The 22,644-nt window shown below is 45.2% G+C and overlaps 2 protein-coding genes across 7 annotated transcripts; both read left to right on the forward strand.

Moving 5' to 3' along the window:
• Positions 1-22: 22 nt before the first annotated feature.
• Positions 23-14,525, forward strand: bicra (BRD4 interacting chromatin remodeling complex associated protein). 5 transcript variants are annotated; one of them, XM_071496574.1, is made up of 15 exons: positions 23-1,444; positions 3,401-3,446; positions 3,543-3,588; positions 4,156-4,221; positions 4,480-6,564; positions 6,753-6,941; positions 8,387-9,013; positions 9,752-9,944; positions 10,042-10,139; positions 10,306-10,440; positions 10,561-10,610; positions 10,701-10,849; positions 10,949-11,043; positions 11,142-11,247; positions 11,359-14,525. In XM_071496574.1, the coding sequence occupies exons 2-15, from the start codon at positions 3,406-3,408 to the stop codon at positions 13,197-13,199; spliced, it is 5,721 nt and encodes a 1,906-aa protein (XP_071352675.1). In that variant the 5' UTR covers positions 23-1,444; positions 3,401-3,405; the 3' UTR covers positions 13,200-14,525. The 5 variants fall into 5 exon arrangements, with proteins under 5 accessions (XP_071352675.1, XP_071352677.1, XP_071352674.1 ...); XM_071496573.1 differs by lacking the exon at positions 23-1,444 and adding an exon at positions 1,458-1,916 and having other exon boundaries at positions 11,145-11,247; XM_071496576.1 differs by lacking the exon at positions 4,156-4,221 and having other exon boundaries at positions 932-1,444.
• Positions 14,526-14,967: 442 nt separating this feature from the next.
• On the forward strand, positions 14,968-21,929 carry ehd2b (EH-domain containing 2b). Of its 2 annotated transcripts, none has more exons than XM_071496578.1 (7): positions 14,968-15,482; positions 16,608-17,080; positions 17,186-17,362; positions 18,405-18,520; positions 19,635-20,047; positions 20,189-20,353; positions 20,527-21,929. In XM_071496578.1, the coding sequence occupies exons 2-7, from the start codon at positions 16,860-16,862 to the stop codon at positions 21,073-21,075; spliced, it is 1,641 nt and encodes a 546-aa protein (XP_071352679.1). In that variant the 5' UTR covers positions 14,968-15,482; positions 16,608-16,859; the 3' UTR covers positions 21,076-21,929. The 2 variants fall into 2 exon arrangements, with proteins under 2 accessions (XP_071352679.1, XP_071352680.1); XM_071496579.1 differs by having other exon boundaries at positions 14,972-15,482; positions 18,405-18,502.
• Positions 21,930-22,644: the final 715 nt, after the last annotated feature.

The following is a 22,644-nucleotide window of genomic DNA, read 5'->3' on the forward strand; positions in this document are numbered from 1 at the left end:
GTGACACGGGCTGCTGGAGGCGCTGCGTTCAGGGTGCTCTTCGTAAGCGCCAAATTTCACATTTGTTGAAAAGAGTTTGTTGCTTGATTCAGTAACTAACGATGGCATACTAGCCAAATATTTATCACACTACAGTCAGATTTACTATGATGCCGATCACTGATAATTTTCATATGTTCTCAAACAACTTCTCAAGTATAGGGTACCATTTGTACATTTCTAACAACAACACATAAAGGCATCTTATTATAAATGTATGGCCCATGGAAAATAATATTGAACTATGATATATGTGACTTAACTCTTTTACTTGGCTATCGAATTTATAAAGTAATAAACAAATGCACAAACAAACCAAAAATATTCCCATGGCTCTTGGTGAAATCTAATGAACATCAGACCGTACCAATACTGTAGTACACAATGTATATTATTCAGTTTGTCCTGTTAAGCTAACATATCAAGTCGTGTTATTTGATCATTAACACGAGTGAGTAACTTAATCTATAATGAGTAATTGTTGTTTTTAGCTGCAAATTTTGGTTTTGGTAATGTATGGTTAGATGATTTTAAACAGTTAGGTTTTATGCACAAAGTATGTAAGAAGTTAAACAAAGAGGAGGAAGAGCATTTAGCCTACATCTTTTATGTTAGTGAGATCCCTTTAGCAGCTCAGCTTTGAAATGTGGGTGAAGAGATCATTCATTCACTTTCCCCACCAACATTTCCCCACATGCTGTTCAGGGACTTATATCATAAACATTTATTAATTTTGTTGATGATTTAAGGTCTTGCCACAACATTTGCAGCATTTAGGACCGAACACTGGTAGTGTTATTCACATCTTGAAAAATGTGTCTGTTCCTCACTGCATGATCTGATCTCATTGTACTTGGGTCACAAACAGATGGTCACGAACTGATGCATCTATCTATCTATCTATCTATCTATCTATCTATCTATCTATCTATCTATCTATATATTTGGTTTCCCAAACTTTGTCTAACTGGACACTAGTTTTGAGGATTGACTGAGCCATATAAAAAAAACGGTGCAAGTATTGTATGTACAACTTTGTCTTGACATTTTTCTATTGATCAGGGAAGCAGCAAACAAGGTCTGATTGGTCACCTGTGTTTCAAAGCTTTTTCGACACAAGCACAAGCAAAAATATATTATTCTGTTGTTGTTACTGTTGTTGTTTGTTTGTTTGTTTTTTATTCCAATCCTTAATGCAAGACCTGCTTCACTTGGGGAAAAAACGTTCAACCTCAAGCCTGCGCCTTTTGTGAAAGTGGATGACGATAAGGAGCACAGAAGAGCTACAGATTTCAATCAGGCAAAGCGGAAGTCTGCTGTTTCCTGCCTGTAGTTGGGTCCTGTACAGCAGCCCGTGCGAGGCTGTCCTGGAGACCCCGCGCTGCCTGCACCTCTATCGTCTCGGGTGAGTTTGTTATAAAACAGCATTTTTCTCAATTAATCCGAATAACTCTAACAAACCCGCGGTATTTACCTACTGCGGACAACCCACAAACTGCACCGCTACCATAATCGAAACGCCACGCTGCTGCACGACCCGGCAAACATAGTCATTTTCCACCGAATTCCCAAGCATACCCCCCTCATCCAAGAGTATTCCAACATTAACTCATATTTTGCTTGCAAGAGGAGACAGATAGCTCGTCACGCAATTGCGTTTACACTTCTAGGCAAACAATACTGCCTTTTCTTGGTTGAATCGAGGTGCCGCTGTACAACACGAGTGTTAAAAATGTGTCTGTCGGTGGTTTGTTTTGAATGTCAAAGGCTCAAGCTAGCCGTACGTCTGAATATTGTTGATAGCTGGTTGGCTTAGCAGGCTAGCTAGCTAAGCTAACGAAATTCAACCCAGATGCATCAAAATGCTGGAAATAGAGGTAAAACGGGTTTTTGAAATCAAGCGCTTTATTAAAGCAAAGTCTTAAGTTAATCATGTAATGGCTATATGATGTGTGTTGTAACGAATCTGCGAAATATGCATGCAAAGCTCTTTGAAAACACCAACTAGCATGTAGCTAGCCGCTTGCAGTGTCCCCATTCATATCCTGCGCACTGGCTCTGCTCTGACCGAGTAATGGCTACGATCCGCTGCATTTTTAGAGCGGCAACCGGGGATACGTCCCCGTCATAACCACGGTAATGTGTTTGCTTGCACTATTTGGCGATAAGCTGTGACTGTGTTACTGGAAGTGTTGTGCACAGTTGTTGAGACTTGTGGTAAATTCAGCGACAGCCCGCAGTCGAAATCTTTCCAGGCTGTGTGAAAACCGCGCGTTTTCAGTTTGTTGTCTATTTCCATCCGCTGTTTCCCGGTGTGAAGCAAACATCTGCTGCTTGATCTCCAGTCCATCAACCTTTTTGTAGTTGCTTCTGAGCTTTATTTTCATAAGACTCACAGCAAACTAGATGTCTGACAGCATTAGGTGATGTAATGTTTTGAGTAATTGCTTATAATTTTAATGTGGAGAAACACAGGGAATGGGAGATTTAAAAAATAACTATTCAGTCCTGGCATCGAGTTTTAAAGAAAATGTCTAAACATACAGTCAAACCAAACGAGCTACAAGTGTCTATATTTGATCTGTGGTTGAATTTGTAAGTAGGATTAGCAGATAAAGTAATCATTTTATAACGATACCCAAAAAAAAAAAAAAAAAAAAAAAATGCAGTTTGAAGCTGGTTTAAGGACTGAGATTGCAGTTAACCAAATATGTGCCCTCTAATATTAATGAGTTGTTGAGATGCTTAATTTTAAGTTAAATTGTAAGTTAATTTTGTCATAAATTAGACTGAGATTAAAAAATGCAGACTACCAATCTGAAAGCAATATATTAAACATGTTGGCTTTTTGTGGTTCTGTCTTGCACAGTGTGATGTACAGCAACTCGGCATAAAGAGGTTTATTTCCTATAAGGACTACTCAGTGCTGAAAGTGTGCAATAATGTTATTGTTCAGAGCTTTGCTGAAAGAATCCACCAAATGTCATTTTAACTTTTCATTATTAAATGATTAAAGATTTATTAAAAATGTATAACCACATGACATGGCCTCTTGCCACACTGGAGGAGCATTTAAAAAAAAATAGTTTTGTAGTTGTTCATCATCAGACTCCTGTCAAAGTACAACTATAAATCAGAACTCAAACCTTACAGTCCCACTGAACAACCAAACCACTAAAATGTTGAGCTAAAATAACACACACTGCGGTGTTGTTCTAATAACAATATAACAGGAATGTACACAAAGTTGAAAATAACATATATTTACTGAATGAGTAATTTTTTTGGTGCTGTTTTTATAGATGTATTGATAGTGAAATAGATCATCACTGAACTTTAAACCCTTTTCCGTTTTTAACAGTTGTCATGGATGATGAAGACGGCAGGTGCCTTCTAGATGTAATTTGGTAAGTCATTGTTGAAAAAGTGTTAGATCAGTTTGAAATTATAGCAAACTGTCATCTCTTTCGGCCTGTAGTGAATCACTGTGTTTTCTCCTGCAGTGACCCAGAAGCTCTCAATGACTTTCTTCATGGATCTGAGACCCATGTGAGTAAGAAAGAAAAGAGTTACAGAAGTCACATCTGTCAGGCTTGTGATTTCTAATTTCCAAAAAATGGGTTTGTAATTGATGTGATGAGGAGTGTTTATTGTGCGTATTTTAGTTGGAGCTTGTGTGACAAAGTGCTTAAGTCACTTTCAGATTATATGTTGATGCACCCTGAAACCACACCTTTCACTGCTTTCATTTACTTATTTTTTTATTTTACTGCTTTCTCTGCGTAATGGTTGTCTTTGCTTTTTTGGTCGCACTATTTATGGTTTCATCCGGCCTTCCCTTTTTATTAGGCTAATTCACAAAGTAGGAAATGCTAATACTAACGCTTCCCAACTCTGTGTTATTCCTGTCACTTTTGGCTCCCCCCACCTACCTCCCTGTTGCTTATCTTTTCACTGGTTCTTTATGATCTGGGTTCTCTGGACTGCGTTCTGTCCTTTCCTTGCCCTTCTCCTCTGTTTGATGGTCTGTATGTTTCTCTGTCCTGGTGGCTTTTGCCTGCTGGTTTGGGTGCCTTTGGTTTCTGTCTATCCTATCCTGGGTGGGTGTGTCTGTAGTTGGACACTGACGACCTTTTGGATGGTTCGAGTGACCCCTCCAGCTCGTTCTTCTCTACCACTGGGGTGAGTAAAATCCCCCAATCCTCCTCCTCCTGTTTTCTATCCATCTTTGTAGCATGCATCTCCAAATACCCTCCTTTTCCACTAACATACCTACACTCTACAAGCTTTGATTTGCTGCGACACGACTAGAGATTTTTGTGGGGTTTTCATGTTGTTCTGTGTTAACTCTGTTACACTCCTCACCATCACTTCTAGATCTAGCCATCAAAATTAACCCATCATCTGGTTTCACTTCTTTCCTTTGTGCTCTCCATTAAGGGCCATGTTCCAGAGGTCCAGCCTGCAGCCCAGCTGTCGGCCAGCGAGCCGGCAGGCCTGCCCAGAGTCAGTGTTGACCTGGACTTCTTGGAAGATGAAGACATCTTGGGAGGATCCCCAGGTGGTGAAGGTGGGAGCAATGGCATTGGGACAAATCACGAGCCATGTGACATCCTGCAGCAGAGCTTGGCTGAAGCCAACATCACAGAGCAAAGCTTACAGGAGGCAGAGGCTGAGCTGGACCTGGGCTCCTTTGGAATTCCAGGCCTTACACAGGTGGTTCAGACACTGCCTGATGCCAGCCTCTCTGGGGCTGGAGGCACTGCTGTTGGTGTAGGCATAGGTGTTGGTGTTGGGGGAGCAGCGGCAATTTTCCCTGGGTCAGCCCCAAGCACCACTGCTACTCCCCCCAATGCCACAGCTGACATGCTGGGGTCAGTGCTTGCTCAGCAGGGCCTTCAGCTCCAATCCCAGGTCATGAACAAGGCCATTAGTGTTCAGCCATTTATGCAGCCTGTGGGCCTGGGAAATGTGACGCTTCAACCCATTTCAAGTCTCCAAGCTCTTCCAAATGGGAGTCAGTCTGGACATTTGGGTATCGGACAGATTCAGGTTGTGGGTCAGCCCACAGTCATGACTATCAATCAGTCTGGGCAGCCAATCCTGGCAAAAGCCATGGGTGGTTACCAGCTGCACCAGTCTGGGCCAGAGGTATCAGGTGCTGGCTCTCAGGCGGGGCTTGGAGGCTCAGGAGGTGGACTTCTGATCCAAGGTAACAAAGCCACTTTGGGATCTCCAGCTTTAAATGGACCGGCCGTTTGTGTCAGCAGCACAAACAGCAGCAGTGGCGGTACAATGACGGCTCCTGCTGGGCTTGTGGGCTTTGGCAGCAACCCTCTAAGTTCAGGAATTGGAGCCCAGACACAAACTCAAGGCCAAATCATGCAGAACGTGATCATCCAGCGCACACCAACACCCATTCAGCCTAAACCCCCTCAGGGGGGAGCCATCCAAACGAAACTCTTCAAACAGCAGCAGCAGCAGCCACAGCCAGCACCCCAACCCCTGCAAAACGATGCCCACAAGGCTCTAGGGCTGCAGCAAATTCCAGTTTCTGCTGCTCAGAATGTAGCCTTCCTGACAGGAAAGGCAGGCTCCAACGTTGTCCTAAGTACTCAAGCCACCACAACACAAGGCCCACAGTTTCAACCAACCCTATTCAAACAACAAGCAGCACAACCATCTGGCAAGCCCCTCAGTGTACACTTGTTGAACCAATCAGGCAGCATCGTAATTCCCCCTCAGACAGTTCTGCAAGGTCAAAATCACCAGTTTCTCCTGCCACAGTTACAGGCAGGCGGGCAGATCCTGACCCAGCACGCTGGGGGTCACATCATAACTAGCCAGGGTCCTGGTGGACAGATCATTGCAAACCAGATTTTAACTGCAAACCAGAACATCAACTTGGGTCAGGTGCTGACTTCACAGGGCCACCATGGAGCTGCCCACATCCTCTCTGGACCCATTCAGCTCCAGCCTGGCCAGATGGGCACACCCACCCTCTTTCAGATGCCTGTTTCATTGGCACAAAGTCAAAGCCAGACACAGACCCACACTGTCTCAGGTCATGCCCAGACAGTCATACAGGGTATGCCAATCCAGAACTCCCTAACCATGCTTAGTCAGGTGGAGGGGCTGAGCCCGGCAGTCACACTTCAGCCAGCCCTGCAACCTCAGCCAGGCGGAGTCCCCAGCAGCAGCAGCACAGGAGCAGCAACCATGGCTCAAGGCCAGCCTGGAGAGTGTGTTACTGTGCTGGGCAGCACCACAGACCAGGCTGCTCATCCCACTCAGCAGCATGTGCCGCAGTCCTCTATTCTCGCCATGCAACCGGCTTCCTCTGTGTCTGCAGCTATCACAGTACCCTCCTCTTCTCCGTCCATGTCCGTGCCCACCTCTTCCTCTGTCACAGCAGTGGGGCTGGTCCCCCCTCAAGCTCAGCACAGTCCAGGGAGGTTACTGCTCACCAACCAGGGCTCCAGCATGATCTTGAGCCAGGAGTCTCTGCAGATGTTCCTGCAACAGGTCAGTGTTCCACTCTTTGCAAGTTAGCTTCAATTGTGTACAGTTAACATTGTCTTAAATATTGAATAACATGCATGGAGTGATATCTTTGGTCTGACCTCTTTGGTTTACTATTTTACTCCCCCTTCCCTCCAATCCCCTTCCTCCTTCCCTCCCTCGTCCTGAAATGGTAAATGTACTCCTATCAGGAGCAGCACCACCAAACAGAGAATGAGTCAACCCCCTCTGTGGGCGTACCAGCGTCTGTAATCGTCAGCAGCAACAGCATCACTGCTCTGGCCCCCGCTGTCCATGACAGCCAATTAACTGACTCTTGGGTGGGTCAGAGCCACAGTCCTTCCCCTGGCCCCTCCCACATGACAGCAGTGGTAAAGCAGGTAGAAATGCCCCTTTATGTTAAGCCCCACCCACTTGCTGCTGCTGCCGCCACAACGTTAGGGTATCTTACCTTTCCCCATCACTGCTCTTTACTCCTTCTGCATTAGTCATTGCTTCCATGGCTCTCCCTGTTGCTGTGTAATTCCTTATTGCAAAAATTACTCACTCGCTTGCAGCTTCTGTGTGTTTCTAACATTGCTTCATTATATGTAAAGGCATGATCATTCCAGTAGTTCATATGCATTGTGTTTAAGCCACTGTGCTATTTTAATATTTAGCTTTATTCACCTCTATAGAATTTGCGACTTGGTAATAGAGTGCCATGTTTTTTAACTAAAGTTAATTGTTTAACTAATTTGGCATTTTTTCATTCATTCTATGTATTTTGTAACAGAAAACAAAAACCATGCTCATGCTTAATAGAGCTACCAAGGTGCCAGGCGCATCTTCTTTACCCTTTTACTAACACTGATTCAACCAACTCACCTTGCTCAATCAAATTCAATCAACTCACCTTCATCTGCCACATTACTGACCGATGACTGATCAGTCGATCCACCTCTCCACCCCGCACATCTCATTTAGACTCTTATGTGCTTACCGTGCCACTACCCCCTTGTAACCCCTAATCTGACCAGTGTAATGACTCCCAGACCACAATGCCATGCTCCCCTGACTCCCGTCCCTCTAGTAGTATTCAGATCACCTATTACTTAACCATCACAGGCCCGCAGATCTTTACTTCTCGCTTTTGTCAACTGTTTTTCTTTTTTGGCTCGCCAGATGATCATTGCTCCCCTTTTATGTGTAATCCTCCTCAAAAGCTAGGGGGAAAAAAATCATTGGGCTTCTATTACTTTTACTTCAGCAGCTACTTGATTTTAAAGTCTACCACTTTGCTTTTGTATTGTTTGGTGTTTTTCCCACGTTTGTGTAATTTTGTATTGGGGTTGGGCGATTATTTCATATTTACTGATTTTCATTGGAATTGTTCATTGTGATAATATGAGTGTGAATAGTGTGATTAAATCCCAACACATAAGTTGTTGAGGTGTTTATTTTACATGTGTGAAGAGTTTTGTCGAATGCAATGCATAACAGCGCAACGCCATCATTGTAGTAAAGGTCACTTGAAGTATTTTACGTATGATCATGCATACCTTTGCCATATCATAAAAAATATCGATGTCAAAAAGATGTTCTAATCGAGACTGTGATATAGTGATATCGCCCAGCCCTATTTTGTATCTAGCATCTTGAACCATATACTAGAATCACATTTAGTATGTACTGCATGCATGTAGAAATGTAGAAGTAGTGCATGTAGAACTTTTTGCGTGTTTGATTTTTGTGCTTAATGTCCCAGTTTCCTCCTGTGTTCAAATATTGTTTACATTCCTGAATCATATATGCAAATCAATACATTGTGATTCCACTTCTTCAGGTACCCTCAAGTGGACATCAGCAGCCCCTGAAGATCCAGGGCATGTCCCCTTCAACAGCCTTGACCACCCACACCACAGCGCCCCCAGTGGCAGACAGTCCCCAGCCTTCCCAGTCTCCTCTCACTCTGAGCCAGCAGATCCAGTCACCACACCATCAGCAGCAGTCACGTCCTCCCTCTCAGCCTCAGCCACAGTCTCAAACTCCCTCCCGCTCCTGCACACCCTCATCTCACCCACCACTTTTTATTGTCCAGAACCAAATTGCAGAGTCTCCCCAACCAGCTCCACAAGGCCAGCCGCAGCAGACACAGCTCCAGCAGGCACACATTCAAGTTCAGCTTCAGACTCAGCCTCGGCCGGCCTCTCAGCCTGCCCCCTATCAACAAGATATGCCTCCTGTGTCACAGTCACCTAAGCCTCCGCCTGCACCACCTGCACAGCACCAGTTCGCTGCACCTCCCGTCAGCACTTCTGCCACTGCTGTAGTGAAAACCCAGGTTCCCATCCAGGGCCTGACAGCAGAGCAGCAGCACCACCTGCAATTAATAGGAGCGCAAATTCAGACCCTGTCAGGCATCACCCAGCCCTCGCCTCAGCAGAAACAGTTGCTGGATAAGCTGCACCAGGTATTGTCCCAGTTCACCTCAGAATTCTCTAAATGAAAACTTGTTATGGAATTTGCATGAGATCAGAGGTTTTACCAGTAAAACCGTCTTATTTTGACTTCACATGCTACGCTTTCCCCTCCCATGTTTGAGCAGCTTATCAATTTCTGTAAACTGCCTGTGTCAGTGTGTTTTTATTTTTTTAAATCTTATACAGTTCACACTGTTGTAGAAGTTAGGACGTGTGATGCCTATATGTGGTTAGTTCAACATATTGAAAAGAGGGTAAAAACATCTCTGAGGTTAATAGTTGCAGTATGTGAGTATATTTGCACTGAACGATAAGCAAAAAAAAATGTTTAGTGATATGAGTCACAATTTCAGTTGCAGTGGTAATTTTCTAATTTCATTTTCAGTGGAAAAAAATATAAAAATGATGATGATGTGATTTTTGTTGGGGCTTGTACCAAACAAACACTTTCCTTTACATCTGGAGAACATGATTTTAGGCTGGGATGTCTCTGTAGCACCACAATGCTTCATTTATGTGTGTTGTGACACATTTAACCCATTTCAGTAATATTGTTGATTAATAGTGCAGCCCTAGTTAAATGCATCATATCCACCTGGTGATTGGATTTATGATCAACTTGTCAGTACAAATCAGGAGTTTGAGTCGTCCGCTGGAAAACAAATTGGTTCATCTTGAGTTTCTTCTGTACACAAACATGTAAGCAAATTGTCCTGATGTGTTTTCAGGTCCAGCAGAACATCCTGCTGCAGGCCAAGCAGCCTGCTCAACCTCAGCCTCAAGCCACCAGTCAGTTCAGTTCCCAACAAGATGTGCCTGTTGATAAAGCTGTGATTACATCAACAGCCAGCGCTGGTACACCTGCTCAGCTTCCCTCTGTGCTGAAGCCGACGTCAGTGCTTGTCAAAACCCCTGCTACAGGTTAGACACGATTTACTATTAATGATGCAAAATGGCAGGACCCTGAACACACTTTCAAGTATTTCCCTTTGTAATGATTTGTTTCCTCTTATTTTAGCATCAAGTGACTTACAGGTATTCTCAGGAGCCCAAGGGCCAGCTGGAGCAATGGTGAATCAGACTGTCACTCCTGCCAGCCTTACCCAGCCTGCACAGGTGGGTAACATTACAGCCAATTCCCCCAAGGACTGAGTAGGGATTAATGTATATTGTTGTGTGCTAGTTGTTCTACATTTCCCCACAATTCAACACTGAATTTCAAAATGATGGTTGTTTGATGTATTTTGTCAGTTTCTAAACTTCTTTCTGAATTTCCCCACAGGTTCAGCCAAAGCCAGGAGTGATCAGCTCAGTTGGAGGGATGACTCTGGGGAAAGGTGGAATGCAGATACAGGTGTTAGGAGCTAGTCTGACTCAAATGCCTGCTCCACAGCCCCCAGCTCCAGCACAAACTCAGGTAAAGTAGTGTCGCTTCATCTTAGCAGGGTCCCCCCCCCCAAAAAAAAGTGCCTCTAATATTTAAGCTTCAGTCTGAAGGTTTTAATTCCTGGTTTTTATCTTTTTGCTTACATCACAGACAACAACAATGAAGATGCCTTTCAGCGCAGAGCCCAGCAAAGAAGCCAGGTATGTGCCTCAGGCATTTTAATTGTTCTTTTAACCGTCTAAAATGCCAGTTTCTGAGAATAGTGTTTCTTCATACACACCTCATTACAGGATGCTAGAACAGCTGAGGAAACAGCAGGGTTCAGTGCTTCACCCAAACTACAGTGCTCCTTTCCACTCTTTTGAGGACACACTGCACAGACTGCTGCCTTACCATCTCTACCAGGGAACTGCCAACTCTTCTCAAGACTATCAAAGAGGTAACAAACTCCATAGCCGCTAGTGCAGGTAATACACAGTTCAGCACCTTTTCCCAAATTCGAGATCTTCATGAACATTTTTGCTTCTCTTGTGCACAGTGGATGATGAATTTGAGAGGGTCTCCTGCCAGCTGCTGAAAAGGACCCAGGCCATGCTGGATAAATATCGCTATTTGCTCTTTGCAGAGTCGAAAGTAAGTTTATAAACCGCCATTCTCACCACAGGCCTTCTTGTTGTCTCCTTTGTCCTGAATTGATTTTGAACTGATGGTTTTTGGCGTTTGAACCTGAGCAGAGACTGGGCCCCTCGGCAGAGATGGTGATGATTGACCGGATGTTCATTCAGGAGGAGAAGATTGCATTGAATCAGGACAGGATTTTGGCCAAGGAGAGACCAGGTACCCTACCACTGTCTGTCATACATAGTTGTCTTGCAGTTGCCTTCGTCTAAATTGTATGCTTGTGTGTACGTGTATGGTAATGATGTAACTGTGTTTATTTCATTGCAGAGGAGTTTGTAGCAAATGTGCGCATGTTGGAGAGTGTAGTTTCATCCCAAGAGAAATCCTCCTCTGCTGAGCACACCTCAATGAGCGGAGGTGTAGCTGCTGCTGCACCTGCTCCAGCACCTGCTGCTCCTGCCCCAGCCCCTCCTCCACACATCATCCCAAACCCTCCTCCTGCACCCGCCCCAGCTCCAGCTCCAGCTCCTCCTCCTGTTCCTGTTCCAGCTCCTGCTCCTGCTCCTCCTCCTCCTCCTCCTCCTGCTCCTGCTCCTCCCACCACCACTTCTGTTACCGCTTTCCCCCCTACCAAACTGGTAATAAAGCAGGGTGGAGGTGGAGCGTCTGTGTCTTGGTCCAGCAGCTGTCCACCACCTCCAGCTGCAGCGAGCAAGCTGGTGGCCGAACCCACCAGCCAGGGCTCCTCCTTCAGTCGTGCTCCAACGGCGTCTTCGTCTTTCTCATCCTCGTCCCTCAACTCCCAAGCAGCCGATGATGACGACGCTCTGCCACAGAGAACCAGCAAACCACCCATCAAGACCTACGAGGCTCGCAGGAGAATTGGCCTGAAGCTGAAGATCAAGCAGGATCAAACGGGGTTCAGTAAGGTGGTTCATAACACTGCGTTAGACCCAGTACACACGCCTCAGCCTCAGCAGAGCAGCCAGTCCACGTCCCAGCCTCAGCCTCAGCCTGAAGCTGCTGTTCCACATCCAAAGTCAACTCCTCCTACTACAGTCATCAGAACTCAGTCCCCCGTATGCACTGCTTCTTCTGCCTCATCAGTCACCATAGCAACCACTCAGTGTAACCCACCACTGAGAGGTAATGTTCCTCCCATCGCAGCCCCATCTTCCTCTACCTCTTCCCCTCATACTTGGCCGTCATCATCGTCGTCCTCCTCCTCCTCCTCCACTCAGATGAATGGGACGTTGGATCATCACGGTATGGGTGGGGTCAAACACAATCCTGCCTCCACTGCCAACCCCTCGCCGACAACCTGTCGCCTCCCCCTTCGAAAAACCTACCGGGAAAACATTAGTCCCCGGGTCAGACCTGGTGTCCCGGGGGGAGGAGACGAAAGTTTATCGTACCCCAGACCCACTCCATCACCCCCCAGGCGCGAGGCCTCATCTCCTCCCTCAGAGCGGACAGTGATAGCCAGTGTGAAGGTGGAGAAAAGAGGCAGGGAGGCCTCGCACACTCACACAGAGTCAAGCCACGAAACAAGCCGTTTAGGGAGTGCAATGCAGGGGCTGGACGAAGTGGACGAGGTGTTTAACCGTGGTATCAAAACCACACAACACCATCATCTCCCACAGCTCCTAGACAAGGAAGGGGCAAAGGAGAGAGCAGAGGAGCACACAGACCAAGAGACAGATGTAAGTAAATACAAGAGGGCTGGTGGGAAAAATAGACATAGGGTAGGTGGGACTTTCAGAATGGACCAGCATGCCCCTGGGCCTCCCTCTCCAGAGTCCTCCTTCACACGAGACTCTTTACTTCCTGCCAAACGCTGCAAATCAGACTCCCCCGACATGGATAACGCCAGCTTCTCCAGCGGCAGCCCCCCGGATGACTCTCTGAATGAGCACCTGCAGTGCGCCATTGACAGCATCCTAAACCTGCAGCAGGAGCCCTCTGCCCGCGGGCACCACATTAAAGGGGGCAACAGCAGGTCCCACCAACACCAAAGCCAGCGCCCAGGGGGCTCGGCAGCTTCATCCCACAGACCCTCAGTCCCACCTCCCTCCTCTGCGTCTTCGTCGTCCTCCTTGGCCCAGCACCCTCAGGTCGGTGGCCGTGGCCACAATGGCAGCCTGGTGCCCCAGACTCAAAGCAGATAACAGCCCCTCAGCCCCAGGCCGGACTGACAAGGGGGAACTAAGAGACAGATTTTGAGGCAGGGGAAGGGGGGGCACTGTGAAAACAGTATCACTGTACTACTCTGCCAAGCTGTGTCGGCTTTGTTTGTCCATTTGAATTGTCCAGACATTTCTTTGTCATTTACAGCCTGAAGTAGACCTGTGGTGGAATAAGTGTGTGTGTGTGGTCTAAGGTTAAACTGTCTCTGTTAGTTGCAGACTTGAAGTTGCCTGCCGTTTTTGTATGTGTTCTGTCAGCCAAGCTCGAGAAACAAGAAGAAATTGTCAGAGGTTGCTGTTCTCTTTCTTTCCTCCTTTTTCAACGTTCAACTTTTGTTTTTCTCACTCACTATTCATACATTCCTTTCCTGTGGCCTGAGCACCGGTCCACAACGGTTCATCTCCGGGTGTAAACAGTGTCCCAACGAGCATCAGGCAGCTCGTTTCAACAGTTCAGAAGACAATAACCTTCTTTAACTCGGTTAGCTGCAGCTGAGAGGCAAAAGGGAATGCTGTAAAAGGTCATAATACACACAGCGTCTTCCTTTCCCAACCAAATGAAATTCTATCACAAAGATAATGCTGCCCTACCAATGCAAACAGCACACACTAAAATGATACAGTCCACGTCTGTATCAAGAAGAAAGTTCTGTAGACAGTAAAATGAATTTGGATGCTCAGTCACACCGCTTGCAAGCAGCTGCTCTTCTTCAATTGGCAAAACCAAGTAACCTCATCCTCCATTATGCCTGTATCCCAGCATAGACATAACATGCATTTTCAAGTAAAACATACTGAGAAAATAATGAAGTTTGATGTTCATGAATATGTAATGAAATGCAGTTATTTTCTGTTTCTGATGTCAGATGAATTTCCAGGTCCTTGTTTTTAGACGCCTCCACACACACCTGCTCCCATGTTACTTACGATGCGAGGTTAGGACTTTCTGCGTTTTAGTCAGCAGGGGGCAGGCCGGTTTTAACTGTTGATTTTCTGTGTTCTCAGTCTGTTTTCTGCAACTGTATCCCTGCCTCCATTGTGTGTGTGTGTGTGTGTGTGTGTTTGTTTTTTTTTGTTTTTGTTTTTTTTGTTGTTGTCTTTTTAAGCCTGGTGGACAATTCAAACACAAGCACAAGCATTGAAATGGAAAAAAAGGAACAATAATAATGTACAAAAAGACCGTGAGAGAATTTGAAGTATAGTATTACAGATTAATTTTGTATTGTATTTATTGTGTATAATGACACTTTTTAAAAAGAAATGTACATTTAGTAAAACTGTAAATTAAACCTTGCTTCTTTTATGAAATTGCAGGTCACTTAGTCATTTGTCCAGCGGTTTAGACAGTGATTCCTGACCTTCTGGATACATTCCTTTGAATGATTAATGATGACTGAGGAGTACCGTATGATAGTCAGGAGGGGATGGTGATGGGGGCGGTGGGGACGTGTCCTCTATGAGACAGCCAGCAGGTGGTGCATGGATGTGGAAAAGTAGAGCTTTGTGTGATTCATTGCCTGGAAGGTTCAGAGTTTGGGAGGAGCAAGAGAGTTTAGACTGTAGAGGGGAAAAACTGTCACATCTGCAAACGTATGACATGTTACAGTAGGTTGAGGAGAAAAAAACTAATTGAAAAAAAGTGAAATACTAGGAGGAGTTAGAAGCCACAGCTGGAGGGGTGCAGCATGAGGTTGTGTTTACTGTTATTAATATGCATAAGGACACTGTGAGGGTATGTCATGTTTTTTTTTAAAAAAGGAAAAAACGGCTCCACCCAAATTATTTATTCAAAACCCCACTCCTCCAGCTCCACACCCTCTGGCCACAGCTCAGCTCATCCCTGCCCTGAGCAGAGTGTTAGTGCTGCCCACAGTGTTGCCAGGCATCCCTGGAAGAGGAGGTGCGTTAAACTGGGAGAAGCAAGCAAGGGAAGAGAAAAGTCAGCCTCAGTGTGGTTTGCCTTGTGCTCTTTCAGCAAGCAGAGTGCGGATCCCTGCCAGATCTGGAGCTCATCTGAAATACATTAAACCCTGGAGAAGAACGATCCTCCATAATCTCGCTGCATTGACGCTCCGCTGAGGGCTCCTATTCGCTGTCAGAGGTACACCCATACGTGTAGCTGCAGCTCCTCAAAGAGACTGACTGTTTTTGTCTCCTCAAGCCAAAATATTTTCCAAACTCCAGAGGGCAAACCAGGAGAGAGAGAGAGAGAGAGAGGGAGATCAAGGTGCTTGAAGAAGACTGTGCTTTCTCCATAATAACTTGGTAAATACTCCTTTTTAAACTTTAAATATGGCTGTAACAGTCAACTTGAATTTGAACTTGTACTCAAATATAGCCAGATTGTGATGCAGCAGAGGAAACCAAGCCTTGATAGTATTTGTCAAGTGTACAGATCACAGTTTATCTGAAGAATTAATGCACTAGGAAAGTGTAAACTCTCAATAGTCTTTTTGAAAATTTTTCCATGTCTTCATTTTGATATCACTGCCCTGGTTCTTGCTGCTCCTGTGGGATAAAGTTTTACATTTCTTGTTCCAAAACTGTGTTGCAGTTGTGGTACACAAAGCCACAAGCATTTTCCACCATCCTTTAATAGAAATTGATCCCAGAGCCTTAACTATACCTTTAAGGATCACGAGAAGCCTGTGAATCAACTTTTACTCATACAGCTTGGCTGGCGCAGTGGTTTAGTATGTAATGGAAGTCGAATCACATTTAATGTCTCTCCTGTAAATCTCCAGGGTTCGCCATTTTGACAAGAACTCTGTCTACACTGGTCTTGTGACATGTCAGTACAGTGTTGCCTAGTCTCCTCTAGGCAAATATTTTTATCCTAATTCAAATGGGATTTAAAAGAAAGGGGCTCTTCACAGATGAGTTACCATCTGCTGATGCGTGTCTTACTTTTGTGCCTTTGTGTCTGTCTTTTTAATAATGAGCTGTTGTGCCTTCAATTCCTAATCCAGTGTTTCTGTTTATGTAGACCACAGTGGAAAAAAAGATTACTTGTGGGTCAAATGTGTTTTTCAGTGTACAGGCTAACCCCGAAGAGGTCTTTTCCCTACTTGAACAGTTGAGCCATGCACGTATTTCATGTTCCACCGAGAGGAACTGCAGGGGAATGTCTTACTCATTTCAGTGAAAAGAAGTTAGCTGTGCCTGTGCGAATCCTGATGCAGGGCTGGGTTTGCAAGTTTTCCAGCATGAACACCAACTTTTTCCAGACATGCACTGACAATGCTTGGCAGACTCCTGGTGGGCTGAAACTTACTCCAGATTCCACATCCATACTCTAGGTTGTGGCAGAGCAGCAAGAAACCTCTTACCCCCTGGATTAATCTCATTTGGATTAACCTCTGCTTGTCTCATTTTCTGTCCTCATTCCAGGAAATAAAAGTTGTCAGTATTGCAGCTGTTTTCAAAGGGGAAGATCCAGACTTCAAACGAAGCATCAGCCTTATCATTCCTCTTGGCGTGTGCAGAAGAGGTTCCAAGGACAAGAGAACAGTGTTCACATAAATACAGGAAACACCTGAAGGTTTTCCAAGGTTCAGACACAGGAAATACAGCTCCAAACAATCAACACAACTCTTGACACTGATTTTTGTAAGAAGCTCACAATCTCATTAGTCAATCAGCATGTCACGCTGGGGGCGAAAAAATGTGAAGAAGGCGCCGGAGGTGATCCGCACTGTGACAGAAGGGCTCAAGTCCCTGTATCGAAAGAAGCTGCTGCCTCTGGAGCAGTACTACGGTTTCCACGATTTCCACTCTGCCAGTCTGGAGGATGCAGACTTTGATAACAAGCCTATGGTGCTGGTGGTGGGACAGTACTCCACAGGAAAGACTACATTCATCAAGTAAGACATTACAGCTGTGCATCAAACATTGTCCACGGCTGAGTTGTCTGTGATGTGTTAAGTATCATTGGTTGAAATATCACAAGCTGTGTGTGTGATTGTCAGGTATCTACTGGAGCAGGACATTCCTGGGAGCAGGGTGGGACCTGAACCCACCACTGACTGCTTCACTGCCATCATGCATGGGGAGGTGGAGGGAGTCATCCCTGGAAACGCCCTTATTGTAGACCCAAACAAGCCTTTCCGCAAACTCAACCCATTTGGAAATACTTTCCTGAACAGGTGAGAGCGTGGACTTTATTCACACAGTGGGTTGTGTAATGATTTCACTCAGGGAGCCAGATATACTGTATATCGACATGAAATGGACAGACTCCACAAGAGAGCACGAGGAGGAAAACAGGGAAGGAGAGATAACACAACGTTTTTTTAGCTCTTTGGAATTTCAAGTCCTTGTGCCAAATTTCAGAGCAGGGAGGCACTTGCCTTATTTGTGGAAAAACGGAGAAAGGGAGCGATATCGCCCGAGAGGCTGTTGAAAGCAAATGTTCTCAGACAGGAACTGCAATCTACGCAAGTTCAAAGGCGAGGTCAGAATGCTCCACAGCCCCTCGGGGTGAGGACAAATAAATGGAGTCACAGACACTATGAGGCTCAGGGAACCTGTAAGGGAAATCTTAACACTCAAGGTTACTGTCCTGGCTGCCAGATTTCTGTGTATGTTTTTCCACTGTTGTAAACCAAGAAGGTCACATCTTACAATAAAGCCCTTTTAGCTACTAGGAGCATGGACATGAAGGCCAGAAGTGAGAGGAACATACAGTACTCCTGTTAATGGGACCCCAAACATGGAGTTCTGATGCCAGTTTTCCAGCAAGGTCTCCCTCTCTCCCTCTGCAGGGTGTGTTTGTGAATGTGTTTGCGTCTCTCCTTTTGCTTTGACTTCCTGTTCGGGGAGATGGTGGGCTCGTTAAGCTCATAAGCTACAGGAAGCGGTGTTGTTGTTCTAAGCCACACATCGTTAGCAGGCCTTATTGTTTGATTCTGGCAGTAGTGGTCATTTTCCTTCAGGAAGCCCACAGCAATGACAGGCTTGCTTGCACACAATAGCCTGCAGAGGGAGGGGCGGGAGGTCTGAAGAGGGCAGCTTCCAATCTGCCCCTTAGATAACATTGGCTTCTTTGATAAGAGTTAACCATTTTTCACATGATTTAGATTCTTTTCATTGACAGTGACAGCATTTCAAACAGAAATGACCTCTGTGAACTTGTGTCTTATGGTCATTTATATGAGTTTTCTCCTCTCTACTGATGATAATATCCAGGTTCCAGTGCGCCCAGATGCCCAACCAGGTCCTGGAGAGTATCAGCATTATTGACTCACCCGGGATTCTGTCTGGGGCAAAGCAGAGAGTGAGCCGAGGTGAGGGAGGTAGCAAAGGTGAGGAGAGGGCATGGGGGGCCTGCAGAGACACACATCCCTGAGCGTCATTTCACAAACTCATCTCCTTGGCACGCCTGGATAACTCATGGGACTGCTCTGTCACAATAACACTTGGCAGCCGGGCAAGAAAACTTCTCCGCAGTACACTGAGCAGCCATAAAATCATAATCAGGAGCAGAGGCTGTACAAACAAAAAATTGTAAGCACATCTGGAGGAGTGTACGGTACAGAAATAACTATCACCATCATCTCGCTGTAGTTTTTCCACTTTTCTATTCATCCATGCTTCAAGTAACCCATTGCTCAAGTCAATCTGCATGAGCAACTAACAGTTCAGATTAAATGGTGAGTACATCCACCTTATGAAAAACATTCACTTACTGCTGGTGATAATGGTCATGCAGATAGTTTTGGTTTTGAAACATCCACATATAAGATTTCATCCTCCGCCTGATACAGTAGAGGTGAATGGAATGAGTTTGTGGTTGTCACAGCAAAAAAAATTCTGCATCAACATGTCTTTCCAGAAAGAGTGCCCCAGTTTCTCTGGATAATCCAGACATTAAACGATTTCACTGATGAGAAGTAGTTCCATCTGAAGTTTGTTGGTTATCCAGAGTAACTGGGACATTGTTGTCAAAGACAGTGCAGATGATTTTGTTTTGAGATATGAATTTCCGTGCATCACAAACAGTAGTCCTTTGAAAGAAAATTCCTTGATGGTTATCTGATAACCTGGGAGAGCCAAAACCAAAACTACTTTGTGGCCTAAGCACAGGAGGTCATTAAAAAATATGTTTTTTTTGTGATTTGGGAGAACTGAACCTATTAGCATGATTATGTTGATACAGATGAAGAAATCAATCAAAAATATAGAGATTTTGTTAGACTTGTAAACTGCTATTTCAGATGTTAAAAGTCTGAATGTACAGCTGTTGCGGGTTTGACACATACAGATCAGAGGTGTGAAGGGTTTGTGTCTGTGTTGACCTTCTGCTCTCTCCTGGCCCCTGATTTTCTGCTCTTTTTTTTTTCTTTTTTCTTTTTGGCTTCTCACAAAATACAAATTCAGATTTTTATATTCTTTATTTTAATTTTTATATTCAAACAGGCTATGACTTCCCAGCTGTGCTGCGCTGGTTTGCGGAGCGTGTGGACCGCATCATCCTGCTCTTTGATGCCCATAAACTGGAGATATCCGATGAGTTCTCCGAGGCCATCGGTGCCCTGAAGGGCAACGAGGACAAGTTGCGCGTGGTGCTCAACAAGGCAGACATGGTGGGCACCCAGCAGCTGATGCGGGTGTACGGTGCACTCATGTGGTCCCTTGGGAAGGTGTTCGGCACCCCAGAGGTTCTGCGCGTCTACATCGGCTCCTTCTGGTCAGAGCCACTGATGGTTACAGACAACCGCAAGCTGTTTGAGCTGGAGGAGGAGGATCTGTTCGCTGACATCCAAAACCTCCCTCGCAATGCAGCTTTACGCAAGCTCAACGACCTGGTCAAGAGGGCACGTCTGGTTAGGGTGTGTGACTCAGTGTGCTTATGTTGTTGTGTGTGTTTATCGAATGATTACTGATGACATTGACATAACTGCACCATTTTCTTTATGTCAGAAGTGTGAAAAGCCCAGTGGAAGTAACCTTTCCTATTTTGTTATGCCCAGGTCCATGCCCACATCATCAGCTATCTGAAGCAGGAGATGCCCTCTGTCTTCAGAAAGGACAATAAAAAGAAGAATCTGATCTACCAGCTGCCGGTTATTTTCTCTAAGATCCAGCTGCAGCACAACATTTCTGCTGGAGACTTCCCAGATTGCGCCAAGATGCAGGTCAGTCTGACTCTGTTGGTTTTCACTACTGGATACATCTGAGGGGCAAATGTGAAGCCTTCTCTTTAATTACTTCATAACACTTAAACAAAACAAAAAAAGCCATTGTAGATACATTTAAATAAAACATAAAATGTTCTGGCTAACGCATTTTTGTCATTCCTTTTTTCAAGGAGCAATTGATGGTTCATGATTTCACCAAATTCAAAACCTTGAAGCCTAATCTGATGGCAGCCCTGGATGAGTTGCTCGCCTCTGACATTGCCAAACTGATGCCCCTGCTGCGGCAGGAGGAGCTGGAAGCAGGTGATCAACTAGGAGTGCAGGGTGGAGCCTTCCTGGGGACCCGCGTCGGACCGTTCACTGAGGGCGACCCCTTTGCTGAGGAGAACGGAGAGGGATGTGAGGAGGAGGAGGACTGGGTGGTGACCAAAGACAAGCCCAAATATGATGAAATCTTCTATAACCTCGCTCCCAATGAGGGGAAGCTCAGCGGCAATAAGGCTAAGGACTGGATGGTGAGCTCCCGCCTGCCCAACTCGGTGCTGGGTCGCATCTGGAAGCTGTCAGATGTGGACCGCGATGGCATGCTGGATGATGAAGAATTTGCCCTGGCTAGCCACCTGATTGAGGTCAAGCTGGAGGGCCACGGTCTACCACCTGAGCTCCCCACCCGCCTGATCCCACCCTCCAAACGCAGGCAGAAGGGCTCTGATGCATAAACATGTCACAAAGCCCCAGGAGCTGAGAGAGACTCTTCTCTATTGGCTGTCACACTTCTGCTACTGTTTGCATTTGCTCATTTTCCCCCAGACCCATGTCAAAATGTTGTATGTAATGTGTTCAGCTTTTCCTCTGAGGCCGATTTTGGTCTTGCACAATGGAACATACTGTATTTAAGTGTAAGTCTTACCTTTGAGACTATAACAAGGGCTTACTGAAAAAGATTATGTATTTCAAACTCACACTGGTCTGGTTGCTTCTTCCCTTTGGCTTCTCAAAGTTTGCTTTTTATGATGAACTTTTAAAAATATATCTACTTGTGTTTGCAGAGCATGAGGAAGTAAATAAAGGCTGGCGCCCTCTAAGCGAGCAATATTCAGCATGTATTTCACAGAATACAGAGCAAAACTGTGTTTAATCTTTTAAATGTAACATCCCTCCAGTGACTACACTGGAGTGGCGCAGTATTATCTTGGTGATCACTTGTAGGATCTGGTCATTCCAGTGACGATATCATCTACAAATGTATTTACAAAGACTTATTTTACTGAAATGATTTGTTTATAGCATTTCCCACTCAAACTGGCAGCACAAATCTAATAACCTAAATGCATTTCACTTTGATGCTTTACATGCCACCCTTTTGTGCATATTTTACATATTATTTTTGTAACAGTTTCTGTTGTTTTGTATGTTCAGGAGCAAGACCTCAGTTACATTAAAGAACATTACATGATGAGACGAGCTTTTCAACTCGATTGAATGATTGACGTATTACTGACTACTGTACACAGCTCCACCTAATGTTCTTATGTTAACTATTATTGTAACCAAATAAAACTTCCTGACTGTGTCTCGTCTCTTTTGTGACCCTTTCGAAGGAAACACTGAATTATAAAGTACGTGGTACAGAAATAATAGCTGGGTGCGTTCAACTTGGCACTTTTAACAAGATTTTCTTTTCTATCAAGTTCAGTTGGTCTCTTAGTGACAGTCGAGATAAACAGTGACTCACACCCTCCCCACTCTGCCAAGTCCCCATACCACCATTTTCCGAGGCTCTCTCCCCTCTCATTCCCACCATCTGAAGCTGTTTCTCTCCCTCCCTCTTGCACACACACGCACATAGTTAAGTACAGTCCATCCCCCTCATCCCTGGTTAACTAAACACTCACACTCTCACAAGGCTGCCTGAGCATCTTCTTAGTTTTATCCTGTGTAAACTATGTGGTATGAGCACAAATATGTGTCCCGTGTAGAGATGCGTGTGTTTCACATGAGGGCTCTGAGATTTGCAAAAGAAGGGGTGGCCTCCCCGCCTCCTTGTTCCACTCCTCCATGGAAAGAAACACAAATGAGAAACAGAGGCAAACCAGCTCTTTCCTCCTGGCTCTCTGGCTTACAGTGACTCACATGTGAAGAATGTGGTGGGCTGGCCCAAGAGTTATTAATATCTCCTTTCCTAGGGTCCACTAAGGTTTCTCGGGCTTATGCACAGGATCTAGACACTGTACCTTTATGAAAGACTTAAACAACATCCCCCTATTTGGAGTGTGTGCTGGAACTAC

Source organism: Trachinotus anak, unplaced genomic scaffold, assembly GCF_046630095.1.
Source record: "Trachinotus anak isolate AG129_WGS33_773 ecotype Australia unplaced genomic scaffold, CSIRO_AGI_Tana_v1 ptg000014l, whole genome shotgun sequence".
Classification (NCBI taxonomy): Eukaryota; Metazoa; Chordata; class Actinopteri; order Carangiformes; family Carangidae; genus Trachinotus; species Trachinotus anak.